Source organism: Somniosus microcephalus, chromosome 5, assembly GCF_052327205.1.
Source record: "Somniosus microcephalus isolate GS21.2 chromosome 5, FLI_Smic_1.0, whole genome shotgun sequence".
NCBI lineage: Eukaryota > Metazoa > Chordata > Chondrichthyes > Squaliformes > Somniosidae > Somniosus > Somniosus microcephalus.
In genome coordinates, this window is record NC_140991.1 from 68,321,129 (window position 1) to 68,346,196 (window position 25,068).

General features: G+C 44.0%; 1 protein-coding gene across 1 annotated transcript in view; it reads right to left on the bottom strand.

Moving 5' to 3' along the window:
• The window catches only part of gpr158a (G protein-coupled receptor 158a), a 702,414-nt gene that overhangs the window by 336,874 nt on the left and 340,472 nt on the right, over nt 1–25,068 (bottom strand). The window contains 1 exon segment of the mRNA XM_085987742.1: nt 10,653–10,755. Within this exon segment, the coding sequence (XP_085843868.1) occupies nt 10,653–10,755 (103 nt within the window).

Here is a 25,068-nt window from a genome sequence, read left to right on the forward strand (position 1 = left end):
ACTCTGTGCAAACCACACAGTTACATAAACACCACATCCCCCCTTTCTTTTAAAACTCAACCTGGGATTTCCATTCCTTTTTGAAGCAGTAGTCAGTCTCTGACTTTGAACAGCCCTTCTCTTATTAACATACACTTTAATCATTTTTTTTTGATTGTCTTTCTTCCGCTTTGTTTTGTGGTCAAGTGATCCTCCTTTGCTGATTGACTAAGGCCTCAGCTGTTCTTGTATGTGGAGTGCCGTGACAGTTTTTCATGCATTTCCACAATTCTTGTTTTCATCATTTTCTTTCAACTTGGGGACTGCAAACTGTCTTTTTCAATGTACTTGTGAATCTTATTGCTTTTTCATTGGCTTTTGGACAATCTAATGTCATTCTCTTATGACAAATCCAAGATATTCTGAGAATTGTTGGAATTCTGCACTCATAATGGCTCAGTATCTATCTTGACAATACCTAGAATTCTATGAACTGCAAAGATTTTATCCAGGTTTGGTATTATGGCTTGAGTAGATTTCAATTTTGATTTTTGGAAACCTTCAGTAATTATCTATGACCACAAGTAGATAGTCAGCGAGGGGCCCAATCAGAAAGAAAACGTTTTTTATTTGTTCTTGGGATGTGAGCAACACTGACAAGGCTTAATTTTTATTCAAAAATACACAGCAGTGTAGTCAACATCTGTAAATAGAAAGGGCAGATTATGATGTTTCTGGTGTGTACCCTTTATCAGAACAGGTACACATCCAGACTGTTTGTTTTCTTCACAAATGCCGATTATCCTGCTGTATATTCCCAGCAGTTTCTGTTTTTATTTCAGAATACCAGCATTTTTAGTTTGTCCTTTTTATTTCACATATTTACTGTCCATGCCTAGTTGCTCTGAGAAAGTAGTGATGGTAGTGGTTTCTTTCTGGAAGTTCAGACATCAGAAGTGGTTCTTCCTTGTTTTCAACTTGCATTGCCTAGCAAGTGATGCATCTTGTTAATGTCAGGGATCAAATTTTCTCAAGCTAGTACAATTTTGTTTCACAACCCCGAGGCGAACACACCACATGCAGTGTTCAAAGTTTATTTTTAGTTTGATGAGTTCTTGTGCTCAGGACTCATCAAACCTTTCAAATTTGTAAATTTCACATGGCTGTTGGAATGGAGGTTCCAACAGCCAGTCTATGAAATTGACAAGCAGGATGTTGGCTCTCCCGATCCACCGCGGCTAAAGGCTGTAGGAAGAAAACAAGGTAAGTGAACACTTTTTAAACTTATCACTCACCTTGCATACTTACCACTCCACATTTGCACCCATCACTCACCTCTACACCTTACTTCCAGGTGCCTCCAACCGCCGCAGACGTCCTCCACGTCTCCTCCAACCCGGCGGGGTTCTCCGAGGTCGGGAAACCTTCACCTGTGAAGGTAAAATGGCACTAATCCTTTTTTCTGCCTGTTAACTACCTGTTAACAGACACTTAAAAGGATTAAATGCCTTTCCCGCCTCCAGGAGATGGGACCCGAAGCTGCACATCTTCCCGCTTCCTGGCAAAAGGGCATGGGGTGGGTTTGCCATCCACCCCCCTTTTACTGGCTGTCCCACCTCCATGCCCGCCTCCTCGGGGCTTGGAAAATCCAGCCCAATGACTGTGCTAAAACTGCAATAGCGTATTTTTCTTCGCTTCCTGTCTGTCTTCATCAAGTATGAGTGCCTTTCATAGAATCATAGAATGGTTACAGCACAGAAAGAGGCCATTTGGCCTGTCGAACCCGTGCCAGCTCTCTACAAGAGCACATCAGCTAGTCCCACTCCCCCGCCCTTTCTCCGTAGCCTTGCAAAAAAAATTTCCTTTAGGTACTTATCCAATTCCCTTTTGAAAGCCACAATTGAATCTGTCTCCACCACCCTTTCAGGCAGTGAATTCCAGATCCTAACCACTCGCTGCATAAAAAAAATTTTCTTCATGAGGCCTTTGGTTCTTTTGCCAACCACCTCAAATCTGTGTCCTCTGGTTTTCAACTCTTCCGCCAATGGGAAAAGTTTCTCTCTATCTACTCTTTCTACACCCCTCACGATTTTGAACACCACTCTAAAATCTCCTCGCAATCTTCTCTCCTCTATTGAGAGCAACCCCAGCTTCTCTAGTCGATCCACGTAACTGAAGTCCCTCATCCATGGAAGCATCCTTGTAAATCTTTTCTGCACCCTCTCTAAGGCCTTCACATCCTTCCCAAAGTGCGGTGCCCAGAATTACATAGAAACATAGAAGATAGGAACAGGAGAAGGTCATTCGGCCCCTCGAGCCGGTTCCACCCTTTAATGAGATCATGGCTGATCATCCAAATTCAGTATCCTGTCCCTGCTTTCTCCCCATATCCCTTGATCCCTTTAGCCTTAAGAAATATATCCAACTCCTTCTTGAATATATTTAATGAATTGGCCTCAACTGCCTTCTGTGGTAGAGAATTCCACAGGTTCACCACTCTCTGGGTGAAGCAATTCCTCCTCATCTCAGTCCTAAATGGCTTACCCCTTATCCTTACATTTTGACCTCTGGTTCTGGACTCCCCCGCCATCGGGAACATTCTTCCTACGTCTAGTCTGTCTAGTCCAGTTAGAATTTTATACATTTCAATGAGATCCCCTCCCATTCTTCTAAACTCCAGCGAATATAAGCCTAATCGACCCAACCTCTCCTCATACGTCATTCCTGACATTCCAGTTATCAGTCTGGTGAATCTTCGCTGCACTCCCTCCATGGCAAGATCATCCTTCCTCAGATAAGGCAAACAAAACAGCACACAATACTCAAGGTGTGGTCTCACCAAGGCCCTGTACAACTGCAGCAAGACATCCTTGCTCCTGTACTCGAATCCTCTCGCTATAAGGCCAACATACCATTTGCCTTCTTAACCGCCTGCTGCACCTGCATGCTTACCTTCAGCGACTGTAGCACAAGGACACCCAGGTCTCGTTGCACTTCCCCTTTTCCCAATCTATTGCCATTCAGATAATAATCTGCCTTCCTGTTTTTGCCATCAAAGTGGATAACCTTGCATTTATCCACATTAAACTGCATCTGCCATGCATCTGCCCAATCTGTCCAAATCATACTGGAGTTTCTCTGCATCCTCCTCACAGCACACACGCCCACCCAGCTTTGTGTCATCTGCAAACTTGGAAATATTACATCTAGTTCCCTCGCCTGGATCATTAATATATGTTGTGAATAGCTGGGGTCCTAGCACCGATCCCTGTGGTACCCCACTAGTCACTGCCTGCCACTCGGAAAAAGAGCCGTTTATTCCAACTCTTTGCTTCCTGTCTGACAACCAGTTCTCTATCCAAGTCAGTACCTTACCCCCAATCCCATGTGCTTTAACTTTGCACGCTAATCTCTTATGTGGGACCTTATCGAAAGCCTTCTGAAAGTCCAAATACACCACATCCACTGGTTGTCCCTTATCTATTCTACCAGTTACATCCTCAAAAAATTCCAGTAGATTAGTCAAGCATGATTTACTTTTTGTAAGTCGATGTTGACTTTGTCCGATCCTGTCACTGTTTTCCAAGTGCTCTGCTATTACATCTTTTGTAATGGACTCTAGCATTTTTCCCACTACCGATGTCAGGCTTACCGATCTATAATTCCCCGTTTTCTCGCTACCACCTTTTTTAAATAGGGGTTACATTAGCTATCCTCCAATCCATGGGAACTGTTTCAGGGACTATAGAATTTTGGAAGATGACCAGCAATGCATCTACTATTTCTAGGGCCACTTCCTTAATTACCCTAGGATGTAGATTATTAGGCTCTGGGGATTTATCAGCCTTCAATCTCATCAATTTCCTTAACACCATTTCCCTACAAATACTGATTTCATTCAATTCCTCCCTCTCATTAGACCCTATGTTCCCCGACATCTCTGGGAGGTTATTTGTGTCCTCCTTTGTGAAGACAGAACCAAAGTATGTATTTAATTGGCCTGCCATTTCTTTGTTCCCCATTATAAATTCTCTTGATTCTGATTGCAAGGGACCTACGCTTGACTTCACCAATCTTTTTCTCTTCACATATCTATAGAAGGTTTTACAGTCAGTTTTTATGTTCCCTGAAAGCTTACTCTCATACTCTATTTTCCCCCTCTTAATTAATCCCTTTGTCCTCCTTTGCTGAATCTTAAACTGCTCCCCATCCTCAGGTTTGCTGCACTTTCTGGCCAAATTTTATGTCCTCTCCTTGGATGTTATGCTATCCCTAATTTCCCTTGTTAGCCACGGTTGGGTCACCTTTTTTGTTTTATTTTTATGCCAAACAGGGATGAACAAATTCTGTAGTTCATCCATGCGATCATTAAATGTTTGCCATTGCCTATCCACCATGAACCCTTTAAGTAACGTTGCCCAATCCATCCTAACCAAATCGTGCCTCATACCATCATTGCTCTTTTATTTAAATTCAGGACCCTAGTCTCTGAGTCAACTACTTCACTCTCCATTTTAATGAAGAATTCTACATATTATGATCGCTCCTCCCCAAGGGGCCTCACACAACAAGATTGCTAATTAATCCTTTCTCATTACATAATACGCAGTCTAAGATGGCCTGATCTCTAGTTGGTTCCTCGACATATTGGTCCAGGAAACCATACCGTATGCACTCTAGGAATTTCTCCTCCACAGTATTGTTACTAATTTGGTTAGCCCAATCTATATGTAGATTAAAGTCACCCATGATAACTGCTGAGCCCTTATTGCATGCATCTCTAATTTCCCGTTTAATGCCATCCCCAACCTCAACATTACTGTTCGGGGGTCTGTATACAACTCCCACTAACGTTTTCTGCCCCATGGTATTTCTCAGCTCTACCCATACAGATTCCACATCATCAGAGCTAATATCCTTCCTTACTATTGTGTTAATCTCCTCTTTAACCAGCAATGCTACCCCACCTCCTTTTCCTTTTTGCCTGTCCTTCCTGAATATTGAATACCCCTGGATGTTGAATTCCCAGCCTTGGTCACCCTGGAGCCATGTCTCCGTAATCCCAATTATATCATATCCTTTTACATCTATTTGCGCAGCTAACTCATCCACCTTATTATGAATGCTTCTCGCATTAAGACACAAAGCCTTCAGGCTTGTTTTTTTTAACACTCTTAGACCTTTTAGAATTATTATTTACTGTAGCCCTGTTTGATTTACACCCTTGATTTCTCTGCCTTCCACTTTTGCTTTTCTCCTTCCTGTCTTTTGTTTCTATCCTTGCTTCTCTTTCCTCTGTCTCCCTGCACAAGTTCCCAACCCCCTGCCATTTTAGTTTAAACCCTCCCCAACAGCACTAGCAAACACTCCCCCTAGGACATCGGTCCTGGTCCCGCCCAGGTGCAAACCGTCCAGTTAGTACTGGTCCCACCTCCCCCAGAACCGGTTCCAATCTCCCAGTAATTTGAATCCCTCCCCCTTGCACCATTCCTCTAGCCACGTATTCATCTGAAATATCCTTCTATTTCTACTCTGACTAGCACATGGCACTGGTAGCAATCCTGAGATTACTACCTTTGAGGTCCTATTTTTTTAATTTACCTCCTAACTCCCTATATTCAGCTTTTAGGACCTCATCCCATTTTTTACCTTTATCGTTGGTACCTATATGCACCACGACAACTGGCTGTTCACCCTTCCCCTCCAGAATGCCCTGCAGCCACCCCAATACACAATACTCCAGTTGCGGCCGAACCAGTGTTTTATAAAGGTTCATCATAACTTCCTTGCTTTTGTACTCTATAGTTGGAGTTTGGAGTTCAATATTGTGCAACGAAGTTAATAAATTCTTCAGCCAATTTTGCAGAGTGGCTCCTAGTGGAGTCTAGATTTGGATGTTGTGACATATATCTGCTGGAATTTCTATTCATGTGTGATAGCCTTTTATGATTGACACTTCAAATGTCACCTCTGAGCCCAGACAAAACGATTCATTTTGGATTTCCAAAGATAGGTGCAAGCAGTCAATGGTATAAAATAACCTTGAATGGACAGCCATGGCAGCACATATAGAAACAACATACTTTCACTGCTATTACAAGAGCCTCTCATTCAATCTGACTATATTGTTTTTTCTGTGGGACATAGCAAACAACTCACATAATTGACAATTTTTCTGTTCCTGGCCTTAGCAATCTGAGTTAGCAGTGCTCCAAAACAACAGGATCAGCATCCACCCAGAGTTCTGAGCTTTTGAAGTATCAAAGTATGGTGTGACGGTGTCACTACTAAGCGAATCTTTCAATTCCTGTAATGCTTTGTCCTGTTTGACTGCTCACTGGAATGTTACATCTTTACATAATAGCTCTCACAGTAGCTCCATAATTGTACCCAGTTTAGTGATAAAGCATTAGCCATATATTACCATCATTAGTGGGCTTCTAACATTATATATACTTCCTCCTAGAAGATATGTTGCATAGTTGCAGTTTTCCTGCTGCAGACAATTTGTCAATGCTGTCTGGGCCTTTGTCATGGTTGCATTGTACAGCACATTCTGCTGGTTTAGTTGCTTTCCTGTCATGAGAACTGGTTGGAGTTCTAGTTTTTGTTTGTCTTTCTCGAATGTATTGTAAATCTAAATTTCCTTTTAGGTCTTCTTTCAGCTCAATGTCTTCCTATTTTAGAATGTACTTTTCAGCTGTGCCACGCATCTTGGTAGCCATAAAGTGTTATTAAGATTGAGAGGGATGTTTGCTCTCATGCAGGTTTTCTATTTGTACATCGGCAAGGTGTTTTAATTGCTTCTGCTCAATTTCCAGATGCTGTCTTTGGTTAAAGTGCTTACAGGTTGTATTTGAATATTGATAGTGCTAGTACTTCACACTACTTTTTAAAGAGCGTAGTGTAGAGCACAATGCAAGTTCTTTATATTCTTCATCTGATCTGTCTTCATATCATGAAAGTGCGGATATTTTCTTGCCAAGGTTTTGTCATTTCAGTGGTGAAATGAATCAGTCATTCATGAAAGAAAGACTTATGAAATAATACTGAGCAGCCTGCGGGTGGCGCTGTCCAGGGAGAGTATAAATGCTTGGGCACGGGCCCAGCTTGGGCAGGACATTCTTAACAGGAACTAGTGAAGGACACAACTAGACCTCCATGTTGTAAAATAGTTGATTAAAGCTTTGTTTAATGCTTAGGCCAAGTGCCTAATATTTTCTTACGTCAAGTGGTAATTCGTTCTTCGAAAGATTTCATTCAAAATCAAAATTCACACTGACTCAAAATGATATTATTACTTTTCCTGTCTCATCTCAGATTGTCATACAGTCATGAATTATGGGAGAAGGTTAGACAGTTGTCATTAAATGGGAAGTGAGGACTTTCAGAAGGCTTTCGATAAGGTCCCACATAAGAGACTAGCGTACAAAGTTAAAGCACATGGGATTGGGGGTAAGGTACTGACTTGGATAGAGAACTGGTTGGCAGACAGGAAGCAAAGAGTTGGAATAAATGAGTCTTTTTCCGAGTGGAAGGCAGTGACTAGTGGGGTACCGCAGGGATCGGTGCTAGGACCCCAGTTATTCACAAATATATATTAATGATCTAGATGAGGGAACTAGATGTAATATCTCCAAGTTTGCAGATGACACAAAGCTGGGTGGGCATGTGTGCTGTGAGGAGGATGCAGAGAACTCCAGTACGATTTGGACAGGTTGGGCGATTGGGTAGATGCATGGCAGATGCAGTATAATGTGGATAAATGCGAGGTTATCCACTTTGGTGGCAAAAACAGGAAGGCAGATTATTATCTGAATGGAAATAGATTGGGAAAAGGGGACGTGCAACGAGACCTGGGTGTCCTTGTGCACCAGTCGCTGAAGGTAAGCATACAGGTGCAGCCGGCGGTTAAGAAGGCAAATGGTATGTTGGCCTTTGTAGTGAGAGGGTTCGAGTACAGGAGCAAGGATGTCTTGCTGTAGTTGTACAGGGCCTTGGTGAGACCACACCTTGAGTATTGCGTGCAGTTTTGGTCGCCTTATCTGAGGAAGGATGTTCTTGCTATAGAGGGAGTGCAGCGAAGATTCACCAGACTGATACCTGGGATGGCAGGAATGACGTATGAAGAGAGATTGGGTTGATTAGGCTAGAGTTTAGAAGAATGAGAGGGGATCTCATTGAAACTGATAAAATTCTAACAGGACTAGGCAGACTAGATGCAGGAAGGCTGTTCCCGATGGCGGGGGAGTCCAGAACCAGGGGTCACAGTCTCTAAGGATAAGGGGTAAGCCATTTCGGACAGAGATGAGGAGGAATTTCTTCACCCAGAGAGTGGTGAACTTGTGGAATTCTTTACCACAGAAGACAGTTGAGGCCAATTCATTAAATATATTCAAGAAGGAGTTGAATATATTTCTTAAGGCTAAAGGGATCAAGGGATATGGGGAGAAAGCAGGGACAGGGTACTGAATTTGGATGATCAGCCATGATCACATTGAATGGCGGAGCAGGCTCGAGGGGCCGAATGGCCTACTCCTGCTCCTATCTTCTATGTTTCTATGTTTCTATGTTGAAGGTAGGAGATTTTTGTGAGGAAAGGTTACAATTTTCTTTCTTTCAATATAATTTTATTACGAAAATGCATATTAGTATTTTTAACGTATTATTTTATGTGTGGTATATTTATTAGAATGTACCAACTTATTTTCAGCATCAATAGTTTTATGTTTTATTGTGTAGTAATAAGGAGGTGCATGAAAAAGTGCAGTAGGTTGGCACAGTAACATGGAGGCTGCTTATAAATTTAGTGTACCTGGTTGCTGTATAGTGTAAGCACCTCTTGATTGTGATACAGGCTCCCTGGAAATTTGTAGTGTTAGTTACTGGGTCAGAGTAAAAAAAAATTGTATACAATATATTCTTGTGTATGGCATACACTTCCAGTACACATTAACCTAACTTTCTATGTCATGTTTTTGTAATGGAAACCTGTATGTCACAATGGAAAAATCCTATGTAAACATTTTATAAGGGAAAACCGCATGTCAAATTTTCACCATCATGGTTTGTTGATGATTCATTCAGAGTGATTTCTGAAAAAAATAATCATCTATCCTTTATTCCCTCAGTGACTGAAATTTCTAATGACCAAGATAAGACTTTAACCAATATAAAATATTTTCACAATTGCATATTTTAAATAGAGCTCTGACAGTAGGCATCGGCCTTGTATTTCTTCTGTACATTGCCTCCAATTCTTGAATATCTCCCTTGTGTCTCCATGGCCAGAATTGGACACTTAAAGTGCAGTCTCACCAGAACACTGTACCGATTGACCATGACTTCTTCTGACTAGCATTCTACTCTTTTCCTGTGTTCCCCCCCTCAGTCGTCACAAATCCCCAGACTACAATCTCCCAAATCCCAGAATCGCCCAATGCTCGCAGATTCTAGTACCATTATCTCAGTGATTCCAGATGTTCATTTGGGGAAGTGAGGGGAGGTCACTGGCACTCTGCTCTCAGGTGTGTTTCTCACTGCCAGCTTTGGTATTCTATCTGTTGCCGCAACTTCACTAACAGAGCATTGGCATTAACTTCGACAACACTAAAAATTCCTCCTGACATCCTGCAGCAGAGAGTCCATTCTGAGAGTGAAGCATGACTGTCAGGCAGGAGTCACAACTGGCAGTGAAGAGCAGTTCAGGGAGGGAGAGTGTCGCTGGGGTGGAGGAGAGACGAACAATACAATCTGTGAACTGGGAACACTGAAAGGAAGAATGTCACAAATCAGCCATGATCTCATTGACTGGCAGAACAGGCTCGTGGGGCTAAATGGTCTACTCCTGTTCCTATGTAATGTCCCTATAATCTTGGGGGAGGGGAAATAAGAAGAATATCTGTGTGTGAATGGGGAGGGCTGTTTAATATTTAGTTAGTTAGGGGAGGAAATCACAATATTTCTTTATTTCACAAAAGGAGGATGAGATAGAAAAAGATTGAGAACCACTGCAGTAAAACTAAAGAAATCATAAGAAAGAAAGCTGTGATCTTAATTGTTATACATCTGATTCTACGATGTGAGCATTTAGTAATTTTTCTTTAATAAGCCTGTCATACTGTCTTGGTTGAGAAGCCTTTATTATCCTGAAGTGTGTCAAAATAACTTCTATTTATATCTCTTATGAATGCAGTGATACTGTTGTTTTGAGTCCAATTCATCTTTAAAATGTTTACAATAATTTTATGGGCCAAATCTTGCTGGAGTGGGGCATCTTGCAGCGTACAATGGTAGTTAGACTTTTTCCTGCACCCTTCAGCTTGGAATTTATTTGAAAATAATGAAAATAAGGGATTGAATATTATCACCAATAAATGTATAATAACCTTACTATGATTCGCTCCCAGCACTGGTTACAGTAACAAAATCCACATTAACTTGATGTGGGAAGAGTTTATTTCAGTTAGTTATATAAATCAAACATCTTGAAGACATTTTCACCTGACCTTTGGTTGAATTACAGCTTACATGGTACAAGGGATATCACTTTTAAATGATTACATAAACCCAGCCCCAAAGGTCCTTGGGAATTAAGTGCATGCCCTGACAAGATAAAAAAAGATGCTGCATTATTAATCAGGCCCATTTCTTCCCAGGCAGGAGGCACTTACCATCAAAGCTTTTCTGTGAGACACTTCTGGGGCGATAGAATCCAGACTTACAGGGACAGTCATAGGCTCCCAGCATGAAGCCTCGGCCTTTCGGTGAAATGCACTGGAAAGGAGAAACAAAAGGCAATAACTTGAAGTAGCTTAACACTAGATATGTAAATTGCCAGAAACAATAAGCTGACAGTTATACCATGATTGTATTAATAATTAATATATAGATAATAAATCTAAATTGCTGGCATTGATTGAAGGTTCCCACTGAAATATGATTCACAAAGCGGTGAACTTTCCTCCTTGGTCATGAAAGTTCATGATCAGCCCAATAATACATCAAATCTCTACAATGGATGGCCACTGACAACATCCATTAGGTTTTTGTACCTTGCTTCTCCATGAAAAGTCGATAAATCACTGCAGCAATGGAACAGAGGTTTAGGCATTTGGAACTCAGTCTGACTTTGTATATAGTACTACCATTAGCCTTGTTGCTCATATGGAGGAGCCGAGAGAGCTGAAAAAGCTGCAAAGAGGAATCTGAAACAAGAGGATCCTTTCCTTGCACTGCTGCATTACAGAGCAAGTTCAGTTGTGGCTACAGATAATAGCTGAGCACAGTTAATGAGAGGAAGACATATTAAAACACTCCCCGCCAGGCGGGAAGGGAGCCCGCAGTTAAAATGAAGCGGTTCCATTTCCCGTTCCGTTCCCGACAATTTCCAATTTTACCACTGCTGGTTGTGATGGTAACTGAGGCACCAGCCAGGGTCTGGCATAAATGTTTGTCAGAGCCCTGTGGCGTCAATGGGAACCCAATGCCATTTTAACCGGGCCTGAGTGGGGAAGCTGCCGTGGTTTTCTCACTAAGCAGAAGCATATCTTCACTTGGTCTGTAAACAGAAGCCCTCCAAGGTAACTGTAAAACACTCCTTTGTGGGGCCAGGAGGAGCAGGCATGCTCCCTTGCCCCTGGCTCCACCCACCTACCTGTGAGACACGGCCAAACACCCCCGCGACTTGCCGACATGCCTTCCTTTGGTGCTGATGGGAGGCTTCCGATTGCCCAAACTTTCTAGCCCGCCCATTTTAGGCAGGCAGCTGACTGGCAGCATCTAGATGAGGCCCAGGGGTTAAAATACCCCAGGCTTGGAATTTCTGACAGAAAGTGTAGTTTCGCACTAGACCCACCTCAATCCACCCACCCCCAAGCCTGGCCGAAACCCGCTCAGGATTAAAATTCACCCTTTAGTGAGTAAATATCTGAAGCCAAAGCTGGTCATGCAAAAACTTGATAAAGCAGCTGACAAGAAAGCAAAAGGGGGTAAAATTCAACTCCAGTAGTAACGCAGAACAGGCATTAGTGAATTAGCATCTCCTTTTGCATCCTGCCCAATTTTCTTTTCCATTGAAGTCAATGGATCGGCAGTGGGGGTGGGGGGTGGGGGGGGCTGGTGGGGGTGCGGAGATGTGCAGGTGGTGGTTACGGAGAAGCCCTGAATGTTTTTGGTGCTCAGGGCCCTAAGAATTCTTAATCTGGCTCCACTCAGTGAGGAATAATACTGTTATTCCAATAAGTCTACCCTTCTATTCATCAGAAAACATTGGCGGCTCTGAAATTGCTGTTTCACTAAATATTTTCGTGCAGCTGGAAATTGAACTAATACTTTTGGTATTATTGCATCATATCAAAGGAAGGCAATCTCAAAGTACTGAAAAGCCCAATCTTGATGCTTCTGTCTTTTAATGTTCAGCTATCAGGGTGGGCATACAAACAACCAATTATTTGGATGTCTACTGATTCATATCCGTTTCTGTATGTGCTTGTCCATATTTCTCTTTTTCTTCTTCCCCATGAATTTTACATGTCTATTTCTTTCCCCCTTTCCTCATTTCTTCTAATGCTCTACTTCTTCAATTCCTCTTATTCTCCTAGAATTGCTAAGTGTCCTTAATAACACACCAAAGAAATATGTAGGACCCCGGAGATTGGTATAAACAGACCAGAATCATAAATGAGAAAATGACATTTTAGCCATTTAGGACTGAGATGAGGAGGAATTTCTTCACCCAGAGAGTGGTGAACCTATGGAATTCTCTACCACAGAAGGCAGTTGAGGCCAATTCATTAAATATATTCAAGAAGGAGTTGGATATATTTCTTAAGGCTAAAGGGGATCAAGGGATATGGGGAGAAGGCAGGGACAGGGTACTGAATTTGGATGATCAGCCATGATCTAATTGAATGGCGGAGCAGGCTCGAGGGGCCGAATGGCCTACTCCTGCTCCTATCTTCTATGTTTCTATGACAGATTTCTAGCCTATTTGACAGTACTTCTCCTGGTGACTATTTATTGTGCAATTATCAGCATTCCAGAGGGATCCGGACTCCTTTACTGAGAATACATTTCATAATTTACATTTTATATATTTCAACAAATATTTTCCTCCTTCATTCTGTGTGCAAGGTCAACATAATTCTGCATATCAAAAACAACGGCATGCCTGCTAAATACAAATAATTTTATCAAGAGACGGGACCACTAAAACCAAGTGGTGAAAATTAAATCATAAAAATAAGCACTGAAAGAGAGGGGGTGAAGAAATGTAATCGAGACTCCCACTCATTGCGTTAGCCTCAAAGCATCATGGGCATGAATCCCCCTAGGGCAATTCCACTAAGACACCCATAAATAAATGAATACATCTGGGACCAAAGGAAATGGTCTTTGAACCATCAGGACTGCTGGTGATCTACCGGAAGAACTGTCATGTACATACTGAAGAACAAAGTGAACTGAAAGATGTGATATATTAATTGATGTCATTGAAAAAGGTGGGGTGAGGTGGTTTAAAACATCTCCTTCTCAGACTGCTACCAACCAACATAACAACATTATGAACAATGGGATTCTTATGATTTTATTAATTGATGTGCACAAAAAAATGCCTGGAGAATGACAGAATAATTATGCATGGTCAAGGTATTAATGCCACAGACAGCAGGAGAATGATTTCTGGGATTAGGCAGCTAAAACAACAAAGGAAATCAAAGCATTAATACAGGGAATACATAAGGGCTAAATGTAAATGAAGAAGACTGGGGGCGTTATAGCTAACACTGAGGAAGCATGCAACATGTTACAAGAAGACATTAGAAAACTTACAGACTGGACAGTTAACTGGCAAGTGAACTTTAACATAGATACATGTGAGGTGATGCACTTTTGTAGGAAAAACAGAAACATCATCTACACCTTAGAAAATAAGGGGGGAATTTTAACCTTAAAAAAGGGTGGGTTTGGAGCGTGGGGGTAGTTAAATTGTTAAAAATTGGATTTCCGACCTGAACCTGCCCACTTCCGGTTTTAACGGAGGTGGGATGGGGGCGGGCAGCCAACCCACTCCTAGGAGGCAGGATGTCAATTTAAATATTATAAAGAGGCTGGAAGCCTCTTTTTTAACCGCCATTTTGTTTTTAACTGCATGTGGACGGGATTCACACAATTCAGAAAACTCAGCAGTTACAACAAGGCGGGGTCTGCTGGATCCAGGAGGTAAGTACCTTTATACCTAGCTCCTGGATCCAGGGTCTTGCCTAGCCCAAACCCCAATGATCAGAGATCCCCTACAAGGCTTCTGATGATCCTAAGGCTGGCCACGATCTTCTCCCCCCCCCGCCCCGATCCTCCGGAGGCTGGACATGATCTTCCCTTCACCCACCCCGCCCTCATTATCCGGAGGCCAGCCCCATTCCGCCGGTGGCCAGACATGATCTTCCTTTCACCCCCTTGCCCAATCATCCAGAGGCCGGCCCCGATCATTTCTGCCCCCCCCCCTATCCTCTGCCCCCCCCTATCCTCTGCCCGACCACCCCCCCCATCATCTTAACTGTCCAGCCTGACCCCGCCCCACCCGATCCTTTTAACAGCCCAGTCCTACCCCCGATCCTCTGCCCCACACCCCCTCCCCCACCCCACCTGTGTACTCTAGCACACAGAATACAGTGGACTGCAGAATTGTAGGTCCTGAGGCTGGCGTATACTAATGAGTAAGCTGGTGAGAGCTCAAGTCGTAAAGCCTTTCACAACCTCAGGACGTCCCAAAGTGCTTTATAGCCAATGAAGTACTTTTGAAGTGTAGTCACTGTTGCAATGTAGGAAACGTGGCAGCCAATTTGCGCACAGTAAGCTCCCATAAACAGCAATGTGACCAGATAATCTGCTTTTTTTGGTGATGTTGATTGAGGGATAAATATTAACCAGGACACCAGATGTGTCAGCCTAGATTTTTGTGCTGAAGTCTCTGGAGTGGGACTTGAACCCACAACCTTCTGACTCAGAAGCAAGAATGCTACCAACTGAGCCATGAATAAGGAGATCTGCTTCCCTTTTCTGTGATCTCCATGAGCCTGTGGCTCAACTGCTCTCCCAGTGCACAGCCCGGCAGAATTGACCCGATAATGTCACTGAGACGATGGAAATGTTATGTGCTGAAAGGAACTGGACAGGATTGACTAATATAGGCTGTAAGGTTATGTCGGTAATTGAAGTTTCACTTGATTGTCTTTTGGAGACAGAGAAAAATTTCATAGAACATTCTCTCAGAATACAGTACAGCTGTATTAAGTTTGGTGGAGTCTGCGATGGTGCAAATTGCTTAGTTTGTGGAAGGAACAAGATTGATGGAGGAATGTTCTTTTCTCATTCCATGTTTTCTAATCTAACGCTCAGTAGTTTTGTGTCACTTTCACTTTTTGAGACATTTAGGTTAAATTTATGGTCACATGTCCATTTTTGATGTTTAGTAATTTAGTCAGCACCTTAAAGCTGACAAATGGGAAAAACCTTCAGCTACTTAGAGACTCGTGAGTGTAAAATGAAATTCCTCTTAGTGCATAGGCGGAGCATTAAATGGGAGTTAAATGATTTGCCTTCCTTTTTAGTGCACTTTCAGGAGCACACAACTCAGGTGTGTTCAACTGCACTAAAATGCAACTGAGTAGCCAATCAAAAAGCAGCTGGATGAGGGACTTCAGTTACGTGGATAGACTGGAGAAGTTGGGGTTGTTCTCCTTGGAGCAGAGAAGATTGAGAGGAGATTTGATAGAGGTGTTCAAAATCATGAGGGGTCTGGACAGAGTAGATAGAAACTGTTCCCATTGGCAGAAGGGTCAAGAACCAGAGGACACAGATTTAAGGTGATTGGCAGAAGAACCAAAGCTTTTTTACTCAGTGAATGGTTAGGATCTGGAATGCACTGCCTGAAAGGGTGGTGGAGGCAGACTCAATCACGGCTTTCAAAAGGGAGTTGGATAAGTATCTGAAGGAAAAAAATTTGCAGGGCTACGGGGAAAGGGCGGGGGAGTGGGACTAGCTGAAGTGCTCTTGCAGAGAGCTGGCACGAGCTCGATGGGCCAAATGGCCTTCTTCCGTGCTGTAACCATTCTATGACTGGTGCTCGTCAAGCTAAGCTCATATAAATCGAGCACACTGGTCCAATCCAGTTGTTGAGCTGCACAATTTCTAGGCAAATTGGAGGGAGAGTGAAGAGAAATTAAAGAAGTATGCTCAGATTGACATGATCTTCACTCATAGTAGTTACCATAAGGGTATGGAGATGTACTCTTTACAGTGCAGCAGGGCTACCCACAATAGCCAAAGGATAGAGCAGACATGAGAAGCTATTATCCTGGCTGTGACTGTGGGTCATAGACCTAGAGAGGCTGGAGAGATATTTGGCAATTGGGGGGGAGTTTTAACATCAAAGAGTGTGTGGATTTGGGAGTGGGCAGGTAGTTAAATGCGCTGAAATTGACAGCGTGTTGGGAAACCGGTTCCAACCTACCGACCTTCGCGTTTCACTGGAGCGCGTTCAGCAGCGTGCGAGAAACCCCCTCGGGAGAGGCGGGTTACCAATTGAAAGCAATTAAGAGGTTGTTAAGAGGTAGTTAACAGTTTTTTATCAGGTGTTTTCAACTTTCACTGTGGGTCCACGGGTTTCCCGGGCTTCCTGGACCTCGCCAGTGAAAACAAGGCAAGAGCACAGCGGCAATTGAGGGGGCTGAACAAATGAGAGGCAAAAAATACCATAATTACTGAGACCTCACACCTGTTTCCTTGCCTAAGTGAAAGGCTTTTGCTCACAGCACTTGTTCTCAGAGTTTGCTTTCAATATTTTTCAGGTAATTTCTACAACTTTGGAGGTGACTTTCACTACATTTGAGGTCACTCTCACTACTTTAGAGGTTTGTGTGTCAGATCTGCAGTTTTAATCTGTCATATATCAGATCAGCGTGGGTGCTGCTTATGTTATTTCATCTTGGACCTCAGATGAGGACCAAGATGAGCACCAGCATCAGCAGCACCAGCAGCGGCAGACATTGCTGCCCGGGATGGACTCATCATGGCAAGATTTAGTTATGTTACACCACTGTACCCATTTGGCAGCCACATGCTTAACACACTTGTCTCCCTTTCCCCCAGGCGAAAAGCAGTCCTGCAAACAACCAAGCATCCCTTTCACAGACACCCATTGCTCGCATATAAGTCTTTTCTTACCATTCATCAGCACTAAGAAGGCCAGTTGCCAAGTTGCTGGCAAAATTGGGCAAGACTGGAAAGTTATTCAAATAAATAGTTTTATACATGGATCAAAATTTATACATTTACTTATCATTGTGACATGTCTAACACACCCATGTGCATACCCTCGTGCAACTCCTAATCTTTCATCTTCCTTTTCCTGTAACTCCTACGACATGCAACCCTTGTGGCTTCATCAGAGGTAGAGGCAGGTTACTCACATCCCTGCTCTGACTGCTCAGATGCTCTTGGCCGAAGTCCTCAGGGTTTTGGAGACCGTGAGGGCCCCGCCAGAGACTGCTCAACCTGCACCTGTGCAGGGGCAGACTCGGCCATCGGGACACGAGGCAGCATGTGGGGTACTGACTGAGGGGGTGGGGGAGGGGGCAACGGGTGAGAAGTGGAAGCACTTTGAGCAGAGTCCCCACTTCTATGCCCCCATTCACCACCATCCCTCTCATGGATCACCTGCACTTTCCTGCTAGCAATGAGCTGGAGAGCACTTTGCTGCTTATCAGTGGGGCGCTTAACGGCCAAGGCTAGGATTTGATCTATCCTAGTTAAGGTGCCATTCAGAGTGTGCAAGCCATTGGTGAGGGCCAGCATGCACTCGTTTGACTGTCGCATTTGATGCTCCATACAGGTGGCCACTCTTTCCATAGACGAAGACATCGTAGCTAAGGCCTACGACATCATGCAAGTCATGCTTGAGATGGACCTCTCCATTCTCTCTGCAAGTGTGCACATCGTGGCTGGAAATCCTGCCAGAGACTCACGCAGTTTTGGCTGCTCCTCCTGAATCATCCTATTTGTCGATGGCACCCGAGGTTCAGCATCAGCATCCAGTTGAGCAGAGCTTGTAGCGTCCTGAGCCCTCCCCTGAGGACTCTCCACTACTGTCCCTGTCTGTACCATCTGTTCTTGCACACATGTGATCTGTGAGACACCGGGTGACAACACAACTATCTGACTTGATGGTCCCACCAACATGTGTGTATCTGTGCTGGTGCATGGTGTGCATGTGTCCTGTGACGGTGCACCCTCAGAGTTAGTGACCTCCTCTGGGGAGTCTTCCTCCTTTGGCACCACTGGCTATTGGATACTTGATGGGCCTGTGGGTGAGTAAAGACATGAATTAGAACTGTCATGGTAAGAATGTTTTAAGTGAACATTATGCACATGAGCATATTTCACTCGCTACTGACACCAAGTCAATATTAGTGACTGTTGTATGTCATGTGGCTATGTGATATTTAATTCTGTCACCAGGTAGCTGGGAGCTCCCCATCTCTCCATCTCCCACCGCCAGGCATGCTGACACTCGGCTTATTCCAAGTGCATCCTCCTCTGAGCGTGGTGATGACTGGAGGCCCACCTCCGGCTCTCTGCCTCTCCCTGGTGTTCTGTGCTCTCTTCTCCTGCGAGGAGAGAAACAAGAGACCTTTGAGTGAGAGTCATGGAATGAGGGGTACAGATGGATGGACAACATTTGTTGACGGTGACTATGAGGGAGAGGCGTGCCATTGCATTAAGATGAGGGTGAGTGTCAGTGGTGGATGGTCAGAGGGGGATGTGAGGAAGTGCATAGACAGAGAGGGATGGGTGCATCTGCAAGGTACGTTGGTGTGAGGAGTGATGTGCAGGAATAGGCTTGGGAAGCCAGAGTGTGGAGGTTGGGGTGACACACACATCAGGATGCAGTTGACTGTACCATTGTACTCGCCATTCCTGCTCTCATGAGGTCATTAAATCGTTTCCTGTACTGTATCCAGGAGCATGGCACCACACTCCTGCTGCTAACCTCCTCTGCTATCTCCAGCCATACCTTCTTCGTCAGTGAGGCTGGCTTCTTCCTCCCGTCAGCAGAGAATAAAATCTCCCTGCGGACCTTACACCTTGCAGCATAAAGTCCAGGGAGGCATCACTAAAGCGAGGGGCAGCTTTCGAGCGTTGAGACTCCATTTTACGCAGCTAGCTATTTTTCTCACACCTCCACAATCCTTCAACTGTCATCTTTGCAGTGTCGTCATCACGCCCGTTCGCGTGAATTAGTTGGGAATCCCGGAAGTCAGATGCAAATGCAGTGGCTGGGTTAAAAAGCTGCAGCTACTTCCGGGTTTCCTGCATGCTACCAGACTGCTCCCCCCCATCACCCCACCCCGCTGCCAGCACGTCGCCAGGTAAATATTCCGGCCATGGTGTCAGACTTCAAGAAAGTGCATGATGAGCAATGAGAATGAATGAACATATGAATATGAATTAAACAGGCTGTATATGGGCACGAACAAACGTGCATTTACTTCCTTATTAGCAACTTCATGAGGTCTATTCTTAAGTAAACATCAGCAGAATCTACAATATGGTCATATGTCAAAGCAGCATTATTGTTTTCATCTTCGAATGGATTAAGGGCATATAGGGAGTGGATCTTTCTGCGTTCTTTGGTTCTCATGAGATTTTTTAAAGGATGTTCGGAAGAGAATTATTTACTAAACATTGATTTGTGTATTTTGCAGGAAACTCTGGGGGAAAATGGCAAGATTGCTTATTCCAAATGTTCAGTTCATCCAAGAAACTAAAGCTGCCTGTATATTGTGCAAGGTTCGTGCTGGAGCTGGAGCTGTTGCCAGTGCCGGTGTCGGTGCTGGTGTTGGAGCTGGTGCCAGTATCGGTGCTGGTGAAGGAACTGTTGCCAGTGCTGGTGCTGGAAGCGCAGCTCCTATAGCTAGCTATGAACCAAGTGAACTGCCTGGACTCAGCCACATTGCTGGCAGGGAAGACCTGCTAAAAACAGGTCTCTGAGAGTCCTGGCATCAACGGAAGGCTAAACTGATTTAACCAATGCAAAATCAGAAGTATAAGAATCATCTTGGTGCAGTAGTAATTTTTTTAATCATTCTAGTTTTACAGCACAAACAAAACATCTTTATTTATTATTAATTAATGCATTGGGTAAAAAATCAGTTTAATTCTTCTACAAGCTACAATCTGTGATAAATTTTATTCTATGTTCAGTGACAATGTTTAAAAAAAAAGCAATAATATTTTTAATTACAAGATTTGCTGAATAATTTAAAAGCAACTCACTACCTGGAACACTATTTTTATTAGATTTTCTTGAGAGGGAAGAAGCTCACTGAAAAACAAGACTGAGGCATGCACAAAAATGCTGCCTGCATGTCCACATATTTGTGTACAGATGCTTACAAGCATGCAGTTTTTTTCATTTAAAATGAACCTTTGTTTGCTTTTAAACCCTTTACAGAGATGGTTCTATTCCAGTAAATTGGAATAAAACTGTTGTGATATATGTACAGAGAGAGCAGGATAGTTTTAGTTAACCACTCTTCTGGTGGCAATATCATTTGACCCCAATGTCATTCATTGGCGCTGCTACAGCTCACGGTGCAGGAAGCAATGTTAAATCCATGGCTGTTGTACGCAATATCTGGAAGCCTAACTGAATGCCTGAAAATATTGCTACATATAATAGCAAAAGGGGGCCCAGCATTACACGGGCCCCTAATTTGCGGTCAACGGCGAAGAAAGTGGCCCACGGAGATCTCTGCGGCGAGAAGTTTGCCTTTTTCAACGTGTAGATTGCAACGCTCTGTCATGGCGATTCCCAGCAAAGAGCTGCAGTGATGTCAACAAGCTGCCTAGCAGCCAATCACATCGGAGAATTCTCACAGACAGCAAACCAGGAAATGAAAAGCTGCTTTTATCCGGATTTTATAAAAATGTTACAGAGAGCGAAATAAAGATTGGGACTTTCACACGGGGATAAGGCAGAAGCTGAAATATCATGAACAAGCACTAAAAAAAAATTGAAGTTTTAAAAGATTGTAATTTTTATCATAATGGAGAAATTTGACACTCCGCAAATATAAAAAGAGAGTTTTTCAGGGTCAGAACATTTGTTTAGCAGTCAATACGCAGTTAAAACCCCAGTTACACCTATTCCAGCAAGGCTTAACATTTAATGGGGTATTTAACAACAATATTAGTGTGGAAAAGCCCACGTTTTTGTCAGTTTCACTGATTTCACTGATTACACTGACTGCTGGCTATGAGGGGAGGGCGGGGTCCACAGCGCAGCCAGTGTCGGTGCAGTAAATAACTAACCGCAACTTCAAGATTTCTGTGTTTAGATGCACATGTGCTAAATCTTGCTAAACTTGTGGTCAGTTTCAGCAGGGTAATAACGGCGAACGCTGATAGTGCACCATCATTACTCACTGCAAATTCCGGGCTATTACCTTCCCCTTTGTTACTCATAAATACAGATGTAAGAAGTCACACAACACCAGGTTATAGTCCAACAGTTTTATTTTAAATCACAAGCTTTCGGAGCGCTGCTCCTTCGTCAGGTGAAGTGGAGAGATGCATAAAGACACAGCTTATATAGTCAGAGAATAATGCCAGATGATTACAGGTAATCTTTCTAACTGCCATTTATCACACCTCGGCAGAGAGATAATCACAGCAATCAATCAAAGGTGTGAATGGTGTCCAAACAGGTCAGTCAGGAAAACATTACATCAAAGAACAATGAGGTGGGGTCACAAGGGGTCAAATGTTGCAGATGCTGGGGTCTGTATGAAAAACAAAAAACAGACAAAAAAAAATTTTTTTTGCTGGAAATCACAGCAGGTCCGGCCGCATCTGTGTACAGAGAACAAGCCAACGACGACTTGAGTCTGGATGACCCTACGTCAGGTGGGGTTACATGTAGCATGACATGAACCCAAGATCCCGGTTGAGGCCGTCCTCATGAGTGCGGAACTTGGCTATCAGTTTCTGCTCTACGATTTTGCGTTGTGTGTCTCGAAGGCCGCCTTGGAGAATGCTTACCCAAAGATTGGAGGCTGAATGTCCTTGACTGCTGAAGTGTTCCCCGGCTGGGAGGGAACACTCCTGCCTGGCGATTGTTGTGCGGTGTCCGTTCATCCGTTGTCGCAGTGTCTGCATGGTCTCGCCGATGTACCATGCTCCAGGGCATCCTTTTCTGCAATGTATGAGGTAGACAACGTTGGCCGAGTCACATGAGTATGTACCATGTACCTGGTGGGTGGTGTCCTCATGTGTGAGGATGGTATCTGTGTTGATGATCTGGCATGTCTTGCAGAGGTTGCCATGGCAGGGTTGTGTGGTGTCGTGGTCGCTGTTCTCCTGAAAGCTGGGTAATTTGCTGCGAACGATGGTCTGTTTGAGGTTAGGCGGCTGTTTGAAGGCAAGTAGTGGAGGCATGTCTTCGATGACGATGAACACCTCGCTAAGGCCATCCCCACGCCTCCACTACTCGCCTTCAAACAGCCGCCTAACCTCAAACAGACCATCGTTCGCAGCAAATTACCCAACTTTCAGGAGAACAGCGACTTCCGGGTTTCCTGCATGCTACCAGACTGCTCCCCCCCATCACCCCCGGGAATTCTTCCACAAATCCCAAGATGTCAGCAGCGAACCCAATGAGACAACCAATGATCCGGAACAGCAGACAGAGGGATCCACAGTGCAGCAACCGAAGAAGAAAGAGTCAAATTGGACCCCTCCGGAGGGTCGCTGCCCTAAGCTTGACATGTATGCTCAAGCTGTCAGGAGATGCATCAATGCCAGATTCATCAGCCGCACTCACAAGACAGTCCAGAATGTCACCCGAGCACAACGCAACGCCTTCCACGCTCTCAAGACCAACCGCAACATCGTCATCAAACCAGGAGACAAAGGAGGAGCCATCGTCATACAGAACAGAACGGACTATTGCAAAGAAGCATACCGACAACTGGATAACCAGGAACACTACAGACAGTTACCCGCAGATCCGACCAAAGAACACACCCGCCAACTCAACAGACTGATCAAGACCTTCGATCCAGACCTTCAAAGCATCCTACGCGCTCTCATCCCACGTACTCCCCGCGTGGGAGACTTCTACTGCCTCCCAAAGATACACAAAGCCAACACACCCGGACGTCCTATCGTATCAGGCAACGGAACCCTGTGTGAGAACCTCTCTGGATATGTCGAGGGCATCCTGAAACCCATTGTACAGGGAACCCCCAGCTTCTGTCGCGACACTACAGACTTAATAAGAACATAAGAAATAGGAGCAGGAGTAGGCCAATCGGCACCGCGAGCCTGCTCCGCCATTCAATAAGATCATGGCTGATCTGATCCTAACCGCCAATCCACTATCACAGAACCACCTCCTGAATCTAACAGAATTAGACACACAAAATAGGAGCAGGATCAGGCTACACGGCCCCTGGGCCCGCTCCGCTACCCACAGGGCCATGACCGATCCAAACCTAGACTCATGTCCAAATTCCTGCCCGCTCCCCGTAACCCTCAATTCCCTTTACTTCTAGGAAACTGTCTATTTCGGTTTTAAATTTATGTAATGATGTAGCTTCTACAGCTTTTTGGGGCAGCATATTCCATGGACCTACCACCCTCTGAGTGAAGTAGTTCCTCCTCATCTCAGTCTTGAAAGAGCAGCCCCTTATTCTAAGACTATGCCCCCTAGTTCTAGTTTCACCCATCATCGGGAACATCCTCCCCGCATCCACCCGATCCAACCCCTTCACAATCTTATATGTTTCAATAAGATCGCCTCTCATTCTTCTGAACTCCAATGAGTAGAGTCCCAATCTACTCAACCTCTCCTCATATGTCCACCCCCTCATCCCCGGGATTAACCGAGTGAACCTTCTTTGTACTGACTCGAGAGCAAGTATGTCTTTTCTTAAGTATGGACACCAAAACTGTATGCAGTATTCCAGGTGCGGTCTCACCAATACCTTGTACAACTGAAGCAATGCCTCCCTATTTTTATATTCTATCCCCCTAGCAATGAAAGCCAACATTCCATTGGCCTTCTTAATCACTTGCTGCACCTGCATACTAACCTTTTGAGTTTCGTGCACCAGGACCCCCAGATCCCTTTGTACTTCAGTACTTTCCAGTTTCTTGCCATTAAGATAATAACTTGCTCTACAATTTTTCCTGCCAAAGTGCATAACCTCACACTTTCCAGTATTGTATTCCATCTGTCAAATCTCTGCCCACTTACTTAGCCTGTCTATGGACCCTTGCAGGTTTTTTATGTCCTCCTCACTCACTACTTTCCCCCCCATCTTAGTATCATCTGCAAACTTTGATATGTTACACTCGGTCCCCTCCTCCAAATCGCTAATATAGATTGTAAAGAGTTGGGGACCCAGCACTGACCCCTGTGGAACACCACTAGTTACTGATTGCCAGTCTGAGAATGAACCATTTATCCCAACTCTCTGCCTTCTGTTAGATAGCCAATCCTCTATCCATGCCAGAATATTACCCCCAATCCCGTGATTTTTTATCTTAAGCAATAATCTTTTGTGTGGCACCTTGTCAAATGCCTTTTGGAAGTCTAAATACACTACGTCCACTGGTTCCCCTTTATCCACCCTATATGTTACTTCCTCAAAGAACTCCAGCAAATTTGTCAAACATGACTTCCCCTTCATAAAACCATGCTGACTTTGTCCTATTAAATTATGATTATCCAAATGTCCTGTTACTGTCTCCTTAATAATGGACTCCAAAATTTTACCTACCACAGATGTTAGGCTAACCAGTCTATAGTTTCCAGCCTTCTGTCTACTGCCCTTTTTAAATAAGGGTGTTACATTAGCAGTTTTCCAGTCTGCCGAGACCTTTGCAGAGTCCAGGGAGTTTTGGAAAATTATTACCAATGCATCCACAATCCCTACCGCCACTTCCCTCAAGACCCTAGGATGTAAGCCATCAGGTCCAAGTGATTTATCCGCCTTGAGTCCTATTATTTTACCGAGTACC